General features: G+C 39.5%; 2 protein-coding genes and 1 non-coding gene across 3 annotated transcripts in view; all 3 read left to right on the top strand.

Moving 5' to 3' along the window:
- The window catches only part of LOC134197238 (WASH complex subunit 4-like), a 17,657-nt gene extending 5,157 nt beyond the window's left edge, over positions 1–12,500 (top strand). Inside the window, exons 13-37 of the mRNA XM_062666523.1 lie at positions 838–952; positions 1,519–1,644; positions 1,843–1,950; positions 2,139–2,180; positions 2,241–2,289; positions 2,579–2,634; positions 3,259–3,384; positions 4,182–4,244; positions 4,298–4,414; positions 5,800–5,892; positions 5,957–6,187; positions 7,923–8,102; positions 8,341–8,430; positions 8,487–8,531; positions 9,129–9,237; positions 9,444–9,510; positions 9,570–9,656; positions 9,710–9,773; positions 9,983–10,066; positions 10,132–10,228; positions 10,515–10,609; positions 10,668–10,763; positions 10,828–10,927; positions 12,104–12,184; positions 12,244–12,500. Of these exons, the coding sequence (XP_062522507.1) occupies positions 838–952; positions 1,519–1,644; positions 1,843–1,950; positions 2,139–2,180; positions 2,241–2,289; positions 2,579–2,634; positions 3,259–3,384; positions 4,182–4,244; positions 4,298–4,414; positions 5,800–5,892; positions 5,957–6,187; positions 7,923–8,102; positions 8,341–8,430; positions 8,487–8,531; positions 9,129–9,237; positions 9,444–9,510; positions 9,570–9,656; positions 9,710–9,773; positions 9,983–10,066; positions 10,132–10,228; positions 10,515–10,609; positions 10,668–10,763; positions 10,828–10,927; positions 12,104–12,184; positions 12,244–12,305 (2,383 nt within the window). The 3' untranslated portion in view covers positions 12,306–12,500. The remainder of the gene's footprint in view (positions 1–837; positions 953–1,518; positions 1,645–1,842; positions 1,951–2,138; positions 2,181–2,240; positions 2,290–2,578; positions 2,635–3,258; positions 3,385–4,181; positions 4,245–4,297; positions 4,415–5,799; positions 5,893–5,956; positions 6,188–7,922; positions 8,103–8,340; positions 8,431–8,486; positions 8,532–9,128; positions 9,238–9,443; positions 9,511–9,569; positions 9,657–9,709; positions 9,774–9,982; positions 10,067–10,131; positions 10,229–10,514; positions 10,610–10,667; positions 10,764–10,827; positions 10,928–12,103; positions 12,185–12,243) is intronic.
- A 966-nt stretch (positions 12,501–13,466) lies between these two features.
- Positions 13,467–13,538, top strand: Trnap-agg (transfer RNA proline (anticodon AGG)). Its single transcript has one exon. It is a non-coding gene; the product is annotated as a tRNA-Pro (tRNA).
- Positions 13,539–13,672: 134 nt separating this feature from the next.
- On the top strand, positions 13,673–14,532 carry LOC134197501 (transmembrane reductase CYB561D2-like). Its single transcript, XM_062666835.1, has 3 exons — positions 13,673–13,761; positions 13,817–13,854; positions 13,920–14,532. Exons 1-3 carry the CDS (start codon positions 13,677–13,679, stop codon positions 14,421–14,423), a joined length of 627 nt encoding a protein of 208 aa, XP_062522819.1. The 5' UTR covers positions 13,673–13,676; the 3' UTR covers positions 14,424–14,532.
- The last annotated feature ends 1,142 nt before the right edge of the window (positions 14,533–15,674 follow it).

Here is a 15,674-nt window from a genome sequence, read left to right on the forward strand (position 1 = left end):
TCTCTGCTTGCTTGCCTGTCTTTAGCTGCTCATGAGTATGTCTATCTGTTTAGCAATGTGTTCGTTAGGCATTTATTGACGAGCGAAGTCAATTGAGGTTGAGGTTTATGTCAATTGAGGTTGAGATAAATTATATTTAGATATAGATGTCTAGCAGTTGTCATATGAATTTACAGAAAAACGGAGAGACAGAGAGACAGATCGACATAACGACGATGCCAGATGAATGAAATTTTGATGCCGCAACATATGCACCAAAAATGAATCAAGGGTCCGCTTTCAAGGGGTTGACTCAATTATAATTTATGGCGAGAAGAGTGGAGTGACTCTCAATTTTCCTCCCGTACGCAACTAGGGAGCAAAGGAGACTGAGGCGTAACAAAAGGAATGGAAAGGAAAGCTAGAAGAAGATAGAAAGTCTATTTTCTGAGTTTCTGCTCGTTAGTTTGACAGAAATTATTGCTAGGCAACCATTGTTGTGCGACCATTGTTACATGACCATTGCTACGAGAACAAGTAAAGACATAACACCATTGCTCGTCTAAAACAATGCTAACGAGCATTTACTAGTTTATTTATATATGTATTGTCTGTTTGTTTGGCTGGCTGGCTGTTTGTCTGTATGTCTGTTGTATGTTTATTTGTTTGTTGTCAGTTTGTATGTATCATATGTCTGTTTGTTTGTTTGTTTGTATGTTTGTATGTTGTTTGTATGTTTCTTTGTTTTTGTTAGTTTGTTGTCAATTATGTATTTTTGTATATTTGTTTGTGAGTTTGTCTATTTTGTATTTGTCTGTTTGTGATTTGTTTGGTCAAAAATTTTATTCTCTTCTTCAGAGAGGCACGAAGTTGGTACCTGCAGATTTCATCATGGATGATCAATATGGAATCACTACGACCATCTTCGGGTGGCCAAAAAGACGTATTGCACCAAACAGATCTATTAATTGATGTATGCAAATCAACATGTTTTTACACATAATGTACGTGTCTGTGAGTGTTTGTATGGTACCTGTTTGGTCATTTTGTTTTAGTGTATTGAAGTTGTTTTGTGTGATTTTTCTATCGTTTGTGTGTGTACTTGTATGCTTATTGATTTCTCAATTGGTTTCTAATTTAGTCTGTTTGAGGAGAAGGAGGACGGTAAGGAATGAGGGAGGGAATGGAATGGAATGGGACAAAGAGTAGATTTCAGTTTGTGTACGTTTGTGAAGTGGTTGGATTTATAAAACATTGGCTTATATATACATGTGTGTGTGTGTGTGTGTGTGTGTGTGTGTGTGTGTGTGTGTGTGTGTGAGAGAGAGAGAGAGTGTGTGTGTGAGTGAGTGAGTGAGTTTCCTTGTATGTTATTCTAGTATTATTCTATGCTGACTAAACTTACTAAATTAGCTACTAACATTTGTGATTACCTTTTTCTGAGTTGAAATAAAAGTGAGTGAGTGTGTATTCTTAACTGACTGTGCTTCTTGTGTATTCTTGAACAATTTTTTGGTAATTTGTGTTGTGTGTGTGCAGGGTTTGAAGTATGCACACAGTCTCTGCCATCTGCTTCGCACACTCTGTAATCTTCATTACACCTTGCGCTCTCCAATGAAAAAGAATGAAGTGCTTGCAATATGCAAATTGGTGGAACTGCTCAAGGTTAAGAGCTACATTTTTATTAATTTTGTAATGAGGTTTTCAAGCACTTTGTTGTGTGTGCATATACATACATATATGGATGCCAGTGTGTGTGTGTGTGTGTGTGTGTGTGTGTGTGTGTGTGTGTGTGTGTGTGTGTGTGTGTGTGTGTGTGTGTGTGTGTGTGTGTGTGTGACATATTTATGTGTCTTTTTCTAGTCAATTGAGCAAACATTCTATCGATGTTCTTTGACTGTGTCTGAGTCATTAAGTCAAATGGTTCAATATTATTCCTTGCTTTGTGTCTCAATTGTACAACAAGTAAAGGTGAGTGAGTGTGTGTGTGTGTGTGTGTGTGTGTGTGTGTGTGTGTGTGTGTGTGTGTGTGTCTGTGTGTGTGTGTCTGTGTCTGTTTGTCTGTCTGTCTGTCAAGTGTGTGTGCGTGTGTGCTCGCGTGCATGCAGACACACTTAATAATATTAAGTGTCTAAAACCTTTTGTGTTTGTTTGTACAGCAACGTCTCATTGCAGACAAGAAATATTCAGACAAGAAACTGGTACAGTACACAAAATCATAATACGATGTGCCATCATCTTCTATCATTGCTTCATTATAGGATAGTCTTGCTGCACTCAGTCTCATGCTGTCATGCCTCAACGGCCCAGGTACAACAGTGATAACAAAATTTCAGATATAAAGTAACTGTGAGAGACATAGATGTATTTGTGTACATTTGATGATTTAATTAGCTGTAAGTTTAGGTCAATAGAATTTGTATATTTTATTATAGGAAATTAGCAATTGCATGTTGTTGTTACTTTTGTTTATTTTGTTGTTGTGTGTTGGTGTGTAGTTTTGTTCATTTTGTTGTGCTTGATTTGATGAGTTTGGTGCAACGAATGCTTTGTGGCTTGTTGTGCGAAGGGGAGTGATGGTGGTTACTCTTCTGTGTAGGAACGAAAGAGAGACTTATTGTGGCAAATATGGCACTTGGCATTGCTCTGGCTATGGTGAGATCACACACACACACACACACACACACACACACACACACACACACACACACACACACACACACACACACACACACACACACACACACCACACAAGGTAGAGGTCGTTTGTGTTTGTTGGACAGACTGATAGACAGACACGTGCATGGATGGACAAACAGACAGACAGGCAGACAGACGGACAAACAGACAGACATGCACACAAACACACACATGTGCGGGTGGACACACACTTGGACACACTGACAGACAGACACACATGCATGGATGGAGACACACATGGACAGACAGACAGGCAGACACACACACACACACACACATGGACTGGGGACACACGCGCACGTGCGCGTGCGCACACACACACACACACACACACACACACACTTTTTGTGCTTGTTAAACAGACTGATAGACAGACAGACAAGCACACCCACCCACACACACATCTTAACCTCAGTGCACATCTGTGAAAATGAAACAATGAACAAAACAAAGTACAGAAACAAAGTACCCATTTACTGTTTGTTTGCTTGTTCACTTACGTACCAAGTTGCTATCAATTTATACAATAGCATATCTAGTCTTCATTAGATAACTACATACTATCAATTTCACTTGTAGCCTCAGCTCTTTGTTCGTGAAGAACAATCAAGTTTGATCAATGCAATGAAGAAGCTTGAAATATCAGCTGGACTCATACCCAAACTTCACTGGGCATGTGATTGCAGCTTTTTGTATTGGCATCGAGTACGTTATTTATTCTCAGTTGTCTGTTGTTTGTTTGTCTATTGTTTGTTGTTTGTTTGTTTGTTTATCCAATTTGTTTTTGTTTGTTTGTGTGTTTATTGTTTGTTTTTGTTTGTTTTTGTTTGTTTGTCTATTGTTTGTTGTTTTTATTTGTTTGTCTGTTTTTGTTTGTTTGTTTGTCTGTTTTTGTTTGTTTATCCAATTATTTTTGTTTGTTTGTCTGTTGTTTGTTTATTTTTATTTCTTTATTTTTTTGTTTGTTTGTTTGGTGTGTGTATCTAATTTGTTTGTTTGTTTTTGTTTGTCTGTCTATTGTTTGTTTGTCTGTTTTTGTTTGTTGGTTTGTTTAGCCAATTATTTTTGTTTGTTTGTTTGTTTTTATTTGTTTATTTGTTTTGTTTGTTTAGTTTGTGTATCTAATTTGTTTGTTTGTCTATTGTTTCTTGTTTTTGTTTGTTTGTCTGTTTTTATTTGTTTGTTTATCCAGTTATTTTTGTTTCTTTGTCTGTTGTTTGTTTGTTTTTATTTGTTTGTTTGTTTGGTTTGTGTATCTAATTTGTTTGTATGTCTATTGTTTGTCTCTTTGTTTTTGTTTGTTTGTCTATTTGTTTGTTTTGTGTATTAATTTGTTTTTTGTTTGTTTGTTTATTGTTTGTTTGTTTTGTGTATTAATTTGTTTTTGTATGTGTGTATATTGTTTTTTGTGTATCTACTTTGGTTTTGTTTGTCTGTTTTTGTTTGTTTTTGTTTGTTTCTTTTGTTAGTTACTGCAATATTTTGAGTGTTTTCCATTTCAGAACGTTGTTGTACCATACTTTACCGATCTCTACGAGAATCCAGGCGATGCAAACAGGCTACATGTAATTGTGTTGCCATATCATGTTTTATAGGTTTTGTATTATATCTGTTTTAGTACATGTTTGCTGCATTGAGAGACTGCTGTGTCCCGCTTCATCTCGTGCTTCATGAAGAGCAGCAGGATGCTCTGTTGGAGGCATTTGACAAGGAAGTGATGGGAATGATGCAGGAGGTTAGTTGTGTGTGGAGAGAATCTTGGTTTGGCATTTTGTGGGCTGTCGGCATTATTTGTGTTTGTATAGTTTAGTGTTTGTGTATTTGTTGTCAGTGACTTCACCTGCTTGGTTGTGTGTATGTCTGTTGTTTGTTTGTTTGCTCTGTGTATCAAATTTAGCTAATTTGTTTTTGTTTTATTTGTTTTACTTGTTTTTGTTTGTTTGTTTTACTTGTTTTTGTTTGTTTTGTTTGTTTGTTTGTTTTATTTGTTTTACTTGTTTTTGTTTGTTTGTTTGTTTGTTTTGTTTTGCTTTTTTGTTTGTTTTGTTTGTTTGTTTGTTTTGTTTCTTGTTTGTTTGTTTTGCTTTTTTTGTTTGTTTGTTTCGCTTCTTGTTTTGTTTCTTGTTTGTTTGTTTTGCTTCTTTTGTTTTGTTGTTTGTTTGTTTTGTTGTTTGTTTTGTTTTGCTTCTTTTGTTTGTTTTGTTTGTTTGTTTGTTTTGTTTCTTGTTTGTTTGTTTCGCTTCTTGTTTTGTTTCTTGTTTGTTTGTTTCGCTTCTTTTGTTTCTTGTTTGTTTGTTTTGCTTCTTTTGTTTGTTTTGCTTCTTTTGTTTGTTTTGTTATTTGTTTGTTTTGTTGTTGTTTGTTTGTTTTGTTGTTGTTTGTTTGTTTTGTTTGTTGTTTGTTTATTTGTTTGTTTTACTTCTTTTGTTTGTTTTGTTGTTGTTTGTTTGTTTTGTTGTTTGTTTGTTTGTTTGTTTTGTTGTTGTTTGTTTGTTTTGCTTCTTTTGTTTGTTTGTTTTGCTTCTGGTTTTGTTTTTTGTTAGTTTGTTTTGCTTCTTTTGTTTGTTTTGTTGTTTGTTTTGTTGTTGTTTGTTTTGTTGTTGTTTGTTTTGTTGTTGTTTGTTTTGTTGTTGTTTGTTTGTTTTGTTTTGTTGTTTGTTTATTTGTTTGTTTTACTTTTTTGTTTGTTTTGTTTGTTTTGTTTGTTGTTTGTTTGTTGTGTGTATCTAGTTTTATCTAATTGTGTCTATTGTTTGTCTGTTTGTTGTATGTATGTCAGTACGTCTGCAAGGCCGGATCCAGGAATTTTTGAAAGAGCGGGTCCACTGTTAGCAGTTATTTATAGCATTACTAATTCTAATGAAATTATATGAAATTATTAAATCACGCCTATTGGAAAAGAGGGGGTTTCAACCCCCTGAACCCCCTCTCTGGATCCGGGTTTGATGTCTGTCAGTTGATTTTGTTTGTCCATAATTTACTTTACTATTTTGTCTGGGGGTGGCTGCCTGTCTGTTGTCTCGCTCTTTATTATCTTATAGATCGGTTGGTCCAGGTTTCATGTTCAAATATCTGGGCATCATAAATTTGGTTGGTCTGACTTCATTTTTTTTTTGCCAGCAAATTATATCTCCACTTTGTCGAGACATTGAAACAGACCTGCGTCTAAGTATACATTCAGAGGAAAAGCAAGACGACCGCAATCCATACAGAGTAAACGTCTTTCAGCATTTACATTTACATCTCCACCTTTTGTTGACCATCATGTGTCCACTAGGTTGGCTTACGTGACCTGAGTCCGTTTCTCAGAGTCAAACCCATCAGATTTTTTGACAGATTTATTGATATCAAAGGTCACGTGACATTGTATCTTGACAGGACGTTCTATAACTTGACAACGGTTGCGTTGCATGACTGGAGGAAGTACGGTGAGATGAGAAATCTTGCCAGTCAGAAGTATGGACTGGTGATGACGGAGGTGCATTTACCGAGTCAAACAATTGAGCAGGTTGGGATGGATTATTGTCATTTGTTTTGTTGCTGTTTGTTGTTATTGAGGCATGAAATCTGGACAAGCAGATGTTAGGATCAATGAATGACGTATTGAGTAGATTGTTGAATATGTGGACACAAGACAATTACGTAGGCATTCTAAATTAGTGAATATCAATTAATGGTTTGCAGGTTGGTTGGTGGACAGACAGACAGACAGACAGACAGACAGACAGCCAGGTAGACAAATGGACTGATAGATGGACAGACAGACAGACAGACAAACAAACAGAAATCAGACAGACAACCAGACAGATGGACTGATGGATGGACAGACAGACAGACAAACAAACAAACAGAGATAAGACAGACAGACAGACGGGCAGACAGACAGACAGACAGGCAGACAGACAGATGGGTAGACAGACGGACTGATGGATGGACAGACAGACAGACAAACAAACAGAGATAAGACAGACAGATAGACAGACAGACGGACAGACAGATGGGCAGACAGACAGACAGACAGACAGACAGATGGGTAGACAGACGGACTGATGGATGGACAGACAGACAGACAAACAAACAGAGATAAGACAGACAGATAGACAGACAGACGGACAGACAGATGGGCAGACAGACAGACAGACAGACAGACAGACAGACAGATGGGTAGACAGACGGACTGATGGATGGACAGACAGACAGACAAACAAATAGAGATAAAACAGACAGACAGACAGGCAAACGGACAGACAGATGGGCAGACAGACAGACAGACAGACAGACAGGCAGACAGACAGATGGGTAGACAGACGGACTGATGGATGGACAGACAGGCAGACAAACAAACAGAGATAGGACAGTCAACCAGACAGATGGACAGACAGACAGACAAACAAACAGAGATAAGACAGACAACCAGACAAACGGACTGATGGATGGACAGACAGACAGACAAACAAACAGAGATAAGACAGACAGACAGGCAGACAGACAGACGGATGGACAGATGGGTAGACAGGCAGACAGACAGATGGGTAGACAGATGGGTAGACAGACGGACTGATGGATGGACAGACAGACAGACAAACAAACAGAGATAAGACAGACAGACAGACAGACAGACAGACAGGCAGATGGACAGACAGATGGGCAGACAGACAGACAGACAGACAGGCAGACAGACAGATGGGTAGACAGACGGACTGATGGATGGACAGACAGGCAGACAAACAAACAGAGATAGGACAGTCAACCAGACAGATGGACAGACAGACAGACAAACAAACAGAGATAAGACAGACTACCAGACAAACGGACTGATGGATGGACAGACAGACAGACAAACAAACAGAGATAAGACAGACAGACAGACAGACAGACAGGCAGGCAGACAGACGGACGGACGGATGGACAGATGGGTAGACAGACAGACAGGCAGACAGACAGATGGGTAGACAGATGGGTAGACAGACGGACTGATGGATGGACAGACAGACAGACAGACAAACAAACAGAGATAAGACAGACAGACAGACAGACAGACAGACAAACAAACAGAGATAAGACAGACAGACGGACAGACAGACATGCACCAGACACACACAGACACACACACACACACACACACACACACACACTCACACACACACACACACACACACACACACACACACACACACACACACACACACACACACACTCAGGCATCATGTACATTATTGTATTGCATTGTTTTTGTTTGTCAGGGATTAGACGTACTGGAAATCATGAGAAATATCCATGTCTTTGTATCACGGTATCTATACAACTTGAACAACCAAGTTTTTGTTGAACGATCATCCAACAGCAAAGTCCTCAACACAATCAACATCCGACACATCGCCAACTCAATAAGAACGCACGGCACAGGCATAATGAACACAACGGTATGACAACAATCACCATGACAATATTTACCATGACAACAATCACTATGACAACACTCACCAGACAACAATCACTATGACAATCACCATGACAACAGCTGCCATGACAACAATCACCATGACAATGACATGCAGTAAATGCAAAGATCAACATGAATTACTTGCTTTACGTTTTTGAAAAATTCTGAAATATGTTTGAGGTTGTGTTGTCTTGACTTGTCGTTTGCTTATTTTGTAGGTAAACTTTACGTATCAATATTTGAGAAAGAAGTTTGTTATTTTTTCTCAGTTTCTCTTTGACGAGCACATTAAAGCAAAGCTCATCAAAGTATTGACTCTTGACACGGTGACAGTCTTGCTGTAGTTTATGTTGTTTGTGTGCAGGACATTCGTTTCTTTAAAGAGGCAAAGGCAGAACTTGACCAGAAGGTTTGCAATTGTGTGTGTGTGTGTGTGTGTGTGTGTGTGTGTGTGTGTGTGTGTGTGTGTGTGTGTGTGTGTGTTTGTGTGTGTGTCACAATGGAGCAGATGGTAGAGCGTGGTGATGACATTCGGGATCTTGTATTCCGTGATGAGGGTTAAAGGTTTGATCCTGGTGGAAGCTCCACTGTCGCAGTTTCCTTGAGGAAGAAACTCACCCACACTTGCTTCTCTTGACTCAGGAGTATAAATGAGTACCTGGTCATTGACTGGGGTGGACAATACCACTGGCTTGGCAGCAACATCATGCAGCAGACGGGTACATGTGGGCCTTGGTGTCCAGTCCCAGAACTGCGCCATTGTCAGTGCCCCTGGATGACTCAGGTCAAGCTCCAGGTGGATTGTAGCGCTGGCCCCAAGACTCCACGTAGCGCATGGAGGCCCTGTCTCTAGAGGCAGGCGGAGCTATCTCCGCAACTGACCTCAAGGTTGACGTCGAAAGACATGGAGGGCTTAACATTTGTCCATTTTGTGTGTGTGTGTGTGTGTGTGTGTGTGTGTGTGTGTGTGTACAGGAAGTTAAGTGTTGGAATTTGATGTTTTTAGTATCCATTTGAACGAGTGGAGAAGTTCAACAAAGGAATAAGGAAGCTTGGCCTTACACCAGACGGGTACACTTACCTTGATCAGTTCAGAATTCTCATTAGCCAAATAGGTGAGATTGTTGTGTTTATTTGTTTGTCTTTGTTTTCATCGTCTCGTCTGTTACACATGTCTGTATCTTATTCTCATTTTGTTTCAATTTTCTGTTTGTCATACGTTTCAGGTTTTTGCATTTCCGTGTTTACTTCTTTGTGTCTTTTTCTGCTTGTTGTTCTCTGTACATTCTAATTACTTCTATTTTTCATCATTTCCTGTTAGGCAATGCTATGGGCTACGTCCGAATGATCAGATCTGGAGGCCTACATTGCTGTAGTGATGCTATTAGGTGAGCCAACATCTCATCGGATTTCCAAAGAGCAAGTCTGATATGCTACTTGCATGCAGGTTTGTTCCTGATCTCGAGGACATCATCGTGTTTGAGGAGCTCGTGACTGAAGAAGGTCTAAGTGACGATACAAAAACAGCATCAAGGTGTGGAGCACATTTTAGTAAAAATGTTGGTAATTGATATTAACATTGAGTAGATGCTTGGATGCAGCGGCTGCCAATTTGTCAAAGAATTTTGCCGAAGGGACCGAGTATTTCAAGGTTAGCAATTGAAAAATGTTGAAGTCGTTGAAATTAACAGAAAAATTGAAAGTGATGTATCAATGTCAAAGTCTTGTATGAGATTTCATCCATCAATTTGTCTGTGTTTATTTGATTGTATTTTGTTTATTTGTTTATATTTACTCGTTTTTCTGGTTGTTTATCTGTCAATCATTTAATATTTCTTTACATAAATGTTTACATTATAGTTGCTGGTTGACGTCTACGCCCCCGTATTTCGTGGAGACAAACAGAAACATCTTCGAAACTTCTACATGATTGTTCCTCCTCTGGTCACATATGCTCATACATGGCAATAGACATAAGCCTGATGTTGTGATTTCTCGTTGCTCAACAGACACTCAACTTTGTCGAACACATTATGGGTGCGAAAGAGAAAATGGGCAAGAAGAACAAGACAGGAGCTGCTTTCACGGACGATGGATTTGCAATGGGTTAGTGTGACTGTCAAATTCAGATGTAATCTTTATATGATAGCATGCCACATCACGTGACACAGCTATCAGATGATGTAGTCACGTGATGCAAGCCACGTGATATGATATAAGTCACGTGATGTAAATCACGTGATATAGACACGTGTCATGTATTTAATTTTACTGATATACATCACTTTGTGTTATGTTTGTATATTTCTAATGCAGTTTTACTGTCGTTCAGACTTAGTAGCTACAGTATAAGCCGCACTGCCCTAAAGCCTATAATGTAACCGATTTCTAGGTATTGCGTATATCCTCAAGTTGCTTGATCAGTACAGAGACTTCGATTCGCTGCATTGGTTTGGCACACTCCGAGAGAAGTACAGACGAGATTTGGTCATTTACAGTGCGTTTCTCTCTTGTTATTAGATGCTGACTGTATTGGTGTTTGTAGGAAGAAGCTAGAGTATCCGCTCAGAGGGAGAGACGAGATGAAAAGCTACTGCAGACAATGACTCTTACGTCAAGACGAATGGAGCAATACCAACTGGTTGCATTATATACACATTACTGTGGAGTTTTGGTGTTTAATGTTTTTGTTTTCTTTTTGTTAGGAGTTTCAGCAGCTGTTTTATTCTCTCAGCAGTGCTCGTATTTTCTTTAGGGCTGATAAAACGGCAGCGGAGGAAACGGAAGAACGAGAAGCACGAGAGGGTGAGGATTGTAGTTTATTGTTGCATTGAACACAGACAGACAGACAGACAGACAGAATTTATTCTCATACAGATTCTGCTTGTACATATGCTAGGATTTTTTAAATACAAATCAGTCCTTACAAACAACAAAGTCATTAACTAATGGACTTGACTTTGAATGTCAAAATCAAATAATCTATCTAAATCACCATGATTAGGTGACAGTTTTGGAAGTTTTCTAAGGATAACTAGCATCTTTGCAGAATTGTAGAAAATCTTTTTCTCCAATACGAGACAGACAGACAGACAGACAGACAGACAGACACGCACACACACACACAGACACACAGACAGACACACAGACTAACAGAAAAGAAGATAGAGAAGTACAGCAAATAAAGGCACACTGGTGGAGGTTCTCCGTGATTCCCTTGGTTTTCGAACACTTTGGATGTTGGGGAAGTTTCTTCACCAGATCTCACTAAGATCACGTGATGAAGATGGAAAGCTGAGTTCGATTGAATTTAAAACGTACTGGCGGCGAATACTGTCAATAACATTACAACGTTGCAATAGTAGTGTTTTAGCTAAAAAGATTGACAGAATAGTTTGTAGTAATGACTCTGTAGATGATAGCTACAAACATCAGATGGCTGTTTGTTAGAGTTGTGATTCTACGACCACTATGGTTGTTTATATTGAACTCTTAGTGTTATATGTAGCCTTTTCTGTATTAGCAGTGATGTTTTCAATAAATGTTCTTTGACAGACAGACAGACAGACAGATAGACAGACAGACAGACAGACAGATTGTTTTACTTTTTATTTGAACACTTACTCTACACCGATAACAAGCGCTAACTTTATGCAAAACAATAACAGTCAATGGACAAAGTGTTGAATGTTTCTATCATATGTAAAGTCTTGAAGTCGCACTTAGACAACTTTGACAACTTCTTAAAAATCACTTGAGAGTTGCAAGACTGTACAAGACAGACAGACAGACAGACAGACAGACAGACAGACAGACACACACACACACACACACGTTCACATACATACACAGACAGACAAACAGGCAGACAGACATATTGCTGGACATGTAATGTTGCATACTCAAGTCTACATTGATTAGCAAGTCATAACTTTGATCTATAAAATTGATAATGCATACTGCTTCATGTGTTACCTTCAGAGACCAGCATCCCATCTGCTTCAGAGAGTGAAGGTTCAGCAACTGCTGCTCCTCCTCCGCCTCCACCACCAGCACCTGGAGGTTAACTAAACAGTCCTTTTTGTCTTTAGAAGTCTTTTCACACTTTTATGTTTTCCTAGGACCTCCACCCCCACCTCCCCCACCTCCTCCACCACCTCCTCCCCCTCCTCCGCCAATGTAATTGATGATCATGAGGAAGACGTTGATTGCATGTTGTTATGTGGACACTGATTTCTCAAGTTGGTGTAATGTGATTAACTAATAGTTGTATATCAATTGTACCATGAGCAGGCATGGACTGGATTTTATATGCCGTCATTAAAGTAACAGTTACGTTTATAGTGATTGTGTAAATGTGAAAGTTGTTTTGTCTTTGAGTACAGAAATGCTTTATTGTACGCACACACACACACACACACACACACACACACATACACACACACACACACACACACACACACACACACACACACACACACACACACACACAAATAGCAAGAAATGGCAAATGGATAAGAAGCTGCCATTAAACGGTAATGCCCCCCAGCCAGATGGCTGGGTTCCTGTGCACTAAGCAGGAGCTATGGGCCGTGCTGAGCAATCTCCTAGAGCCTGGCCAGGTGCTCGCAGGAGCATCAATTGCGATGCCAACTGTGGTGTGGGCATCCGAAGTCCCACCCGGACCCCAGTGGCTGATGGACTTTGTTGCAGTCGAAGGCCTTTGGCACCCCAGTCAAAGACCAGGTACTCATTTATACTCCTGAGTCGAGAAAGGCAATTGTGTGTAAGTTTCTTGTCCAAGGAAATTATGCTATAGCTCGCCATCACTGTGGCTTGAACCTGCAACCCTGCAAGGTCCTAGATGTAATCACTCCAAAGGATGACTCTCTAACCAACCGAGCTATCGCAACACACACACACACACACACACACACACACACACACACACACACACACACACACACACACACACACAGCACAAGTGGATGCTTTCGAATGCCGCTTGAGCCTTCTAACTTCAGTTTTTGTTCCATTTGGCATTGGCAAGTAATGGAAACAATTCAATAACCAGCAAATATAAGTTAGCATCCAGCTTGCTATTTTTCTGGGATCCCAATCAGTCATATAATCCAATGCTAGACATTTTAGTTAATAAATAAAGATTTAGAAGACTGCAGCTTAGCTGTGAAAATATGCTTATTTATTGTACTGTTTTTATTGGCTATTTATTTGTTATTTATTGTTATTTGTTGGTGTTGTTAATTATATTGTATCATTGGGTCTGTTTAGTAATGACAGCTACAATATTCATGTACATCTGTAGGCACTAAATTTGGCACGTGGCCTGTTGGTCTAGGGGCATGATACTCGCTTAGGGTGCGAGTGGTCCCGGGTTCGACTCCCGGACAGGCCCGTTTTTTGTAAAATAAATGTTACGACAAACAATTAATTTTTTTAAAATGTGACTGGATTTGTTTATTAGTATCGTCTATTAGCGTTTTATGTAAAGAAACAACATGTATTTGTAAAATTTGTGTGCGCATGCTCAAACATGGAGGTGGTTCTAGACGTTGCAGCTCATGCAGCTGCTCTTTCTTTAGCCGTCGGTATTATCTGTACAGCCACACCTTCCTCAGGTACGACTGAAACGCTAAAAAAACTTACAGAAATTTTTCAACAATTTTTTTCTAGCTTTGTTTCCATGGCATCCAACTTTCATGGTTATTTCTGTAAGCCATATTTATTGGATTGTTTTTAAATGTATTGCTTACATTTCTGATATAATCTTTTGCAGTTTTTGTTTCTAATGACGGAGGCGATCTTACTCTTTTCTCGTCATGCGTCCCCGCTTCGCTCGGCATCTCGAAAAACAAAATCCACAGTCCACTGGATCGTCCAAACGTGCACTGGAGTGACGTTTCTGCTTGGTCTCGCTGCGATTGTCACTAACAAATATTTGAGAGGCAAACCACATTTGATGTCGTGGCATTCATGGTTTGGTGTGGGGGCGTGTGTCATGGCGACCATTCAGTCATGCTGCGGTGCTTTCCTTTTCTATCCAAATTTGATGCCTAGATTCACTCTCAAGCAGTTGAAAATGATGCACGCCGCGAGCGGAGCGTTGACTTACTCACTCGGCTGCTCTACTGTCGTTTTAGCGTGCTATTCCAATTGGTTTGTGTCTCAAGATTTTTCTCTTGTTGTCTGGTCTCTGTTTGCTGGTGGACCGATTTTTCTGGTGGCAGTTGTCGCTAGGCAGGTTTACACATCGCATTTTGAACGAATGTGGAAATGTTAAATAATTGACTCGGCAACTACACATAATTTGTCAAACGTGTTGTCTGTGTTGCGTCTCTAACGCGCGTTAGCATTTGTATTTGTATTTGTATTTCTTTTACTACGGAAAACCCTCAACTCAGCGGTCGATCTTCCAGGTACCGTACCAAGCACACATACATGAATATTTACGCTAGCATACATACTATATAGTGTAAGTCTAATATTTTAGAACACATGAATCTAGATATCATCTACATTGTAACAGAACTTCCGTAGATGCTACTTGCAATTAGAGACTTCAGAGACCATTCTTAGCCTACATGGAAGAGAATTCCATAACTTTTGAGCACGATAAAATGAAGACTGCCGAAGTGCTTCAGTGTCTGGATTAGGCATATGTAGTCCTGATTGAGTAAGACGAGTGTGTTAGTGATGATTTTCAAGAGAGTGATACCGGAAGTTGACACTGTTAGGAGCTAGAGAATGTAGACACCGGTGAGTGAGTGTAGTTAGGTAGAAAGAGTGTCTGGCCTAGCTAATGTGATTGGAGACCAAATTTAGAGAAGGCAGAAGACATATTTCCAGTAGATTCCCTTGGTTTCAGGCTAGAAAGTATAATCTCAAAAACCTTTTTTCAATTCTCTGAATCCGCTTCGTTATGCCCGCAGTGCCATTATTCCATACAACAACGCAATAATCTAGATCAGGCTGAATCACTGATTTCACTATAGCTAGTCGAGAGTGGTGGTCAAGGAGACGATGACAACGATATAAAGTCCCAATCTTCCTGCCACTTTTCCTAACAACTGCGTCGAGCTGCGGGCGCCAGTTTAGATTTTTATCAAATATAACACCTACATATCTTGCTGAGTCTGTTTGTTTGAGGGAAGTTTCACCAATATTGACGGAGTAGCTAGACAGCATCGAACTGTCGCGAATATTTTTAAATAGCAACAACTCAGACTTTTTTTCATTCAGTGACATCACGTTGTGTTGGTACCAGTTGGATAGAGAATCGAGATCGAACTGCAAGGTAGAAGTCACTTCATTAAATGATTTCCCGCTCGTATAGTATAGAGGCACGCATCGTCCGCAAATAGACTAAGAGAAGACTTTGTGACAGCGGAGGGCAGATTGCCGGTATAATAATTGAATAATAATATTAATGGTACAAGCTTAGAACCTTGTGGAACATGCACCTCGTACAACAGGGACGTCTAGATAGATATCATCTCCAACTTTCCTAAATTGTAGGCGGCCGCGGTTACGA

Source organism: Corticium candelabrum, chromosome 22 (genome assembly GCF_963422355.1).
Source record: "Corticium candelabrum chromosome 22, ooCorCand1.1, whole genome shotgun sequence".
Classification (NCBI taxonomy): domain Eukaryota; kingdom Metazoa; phylum Porifera; class Homoscleromorpha; order Homosclerophorida; family Plakinidae; genus Corticium; species Corticium candelabrum.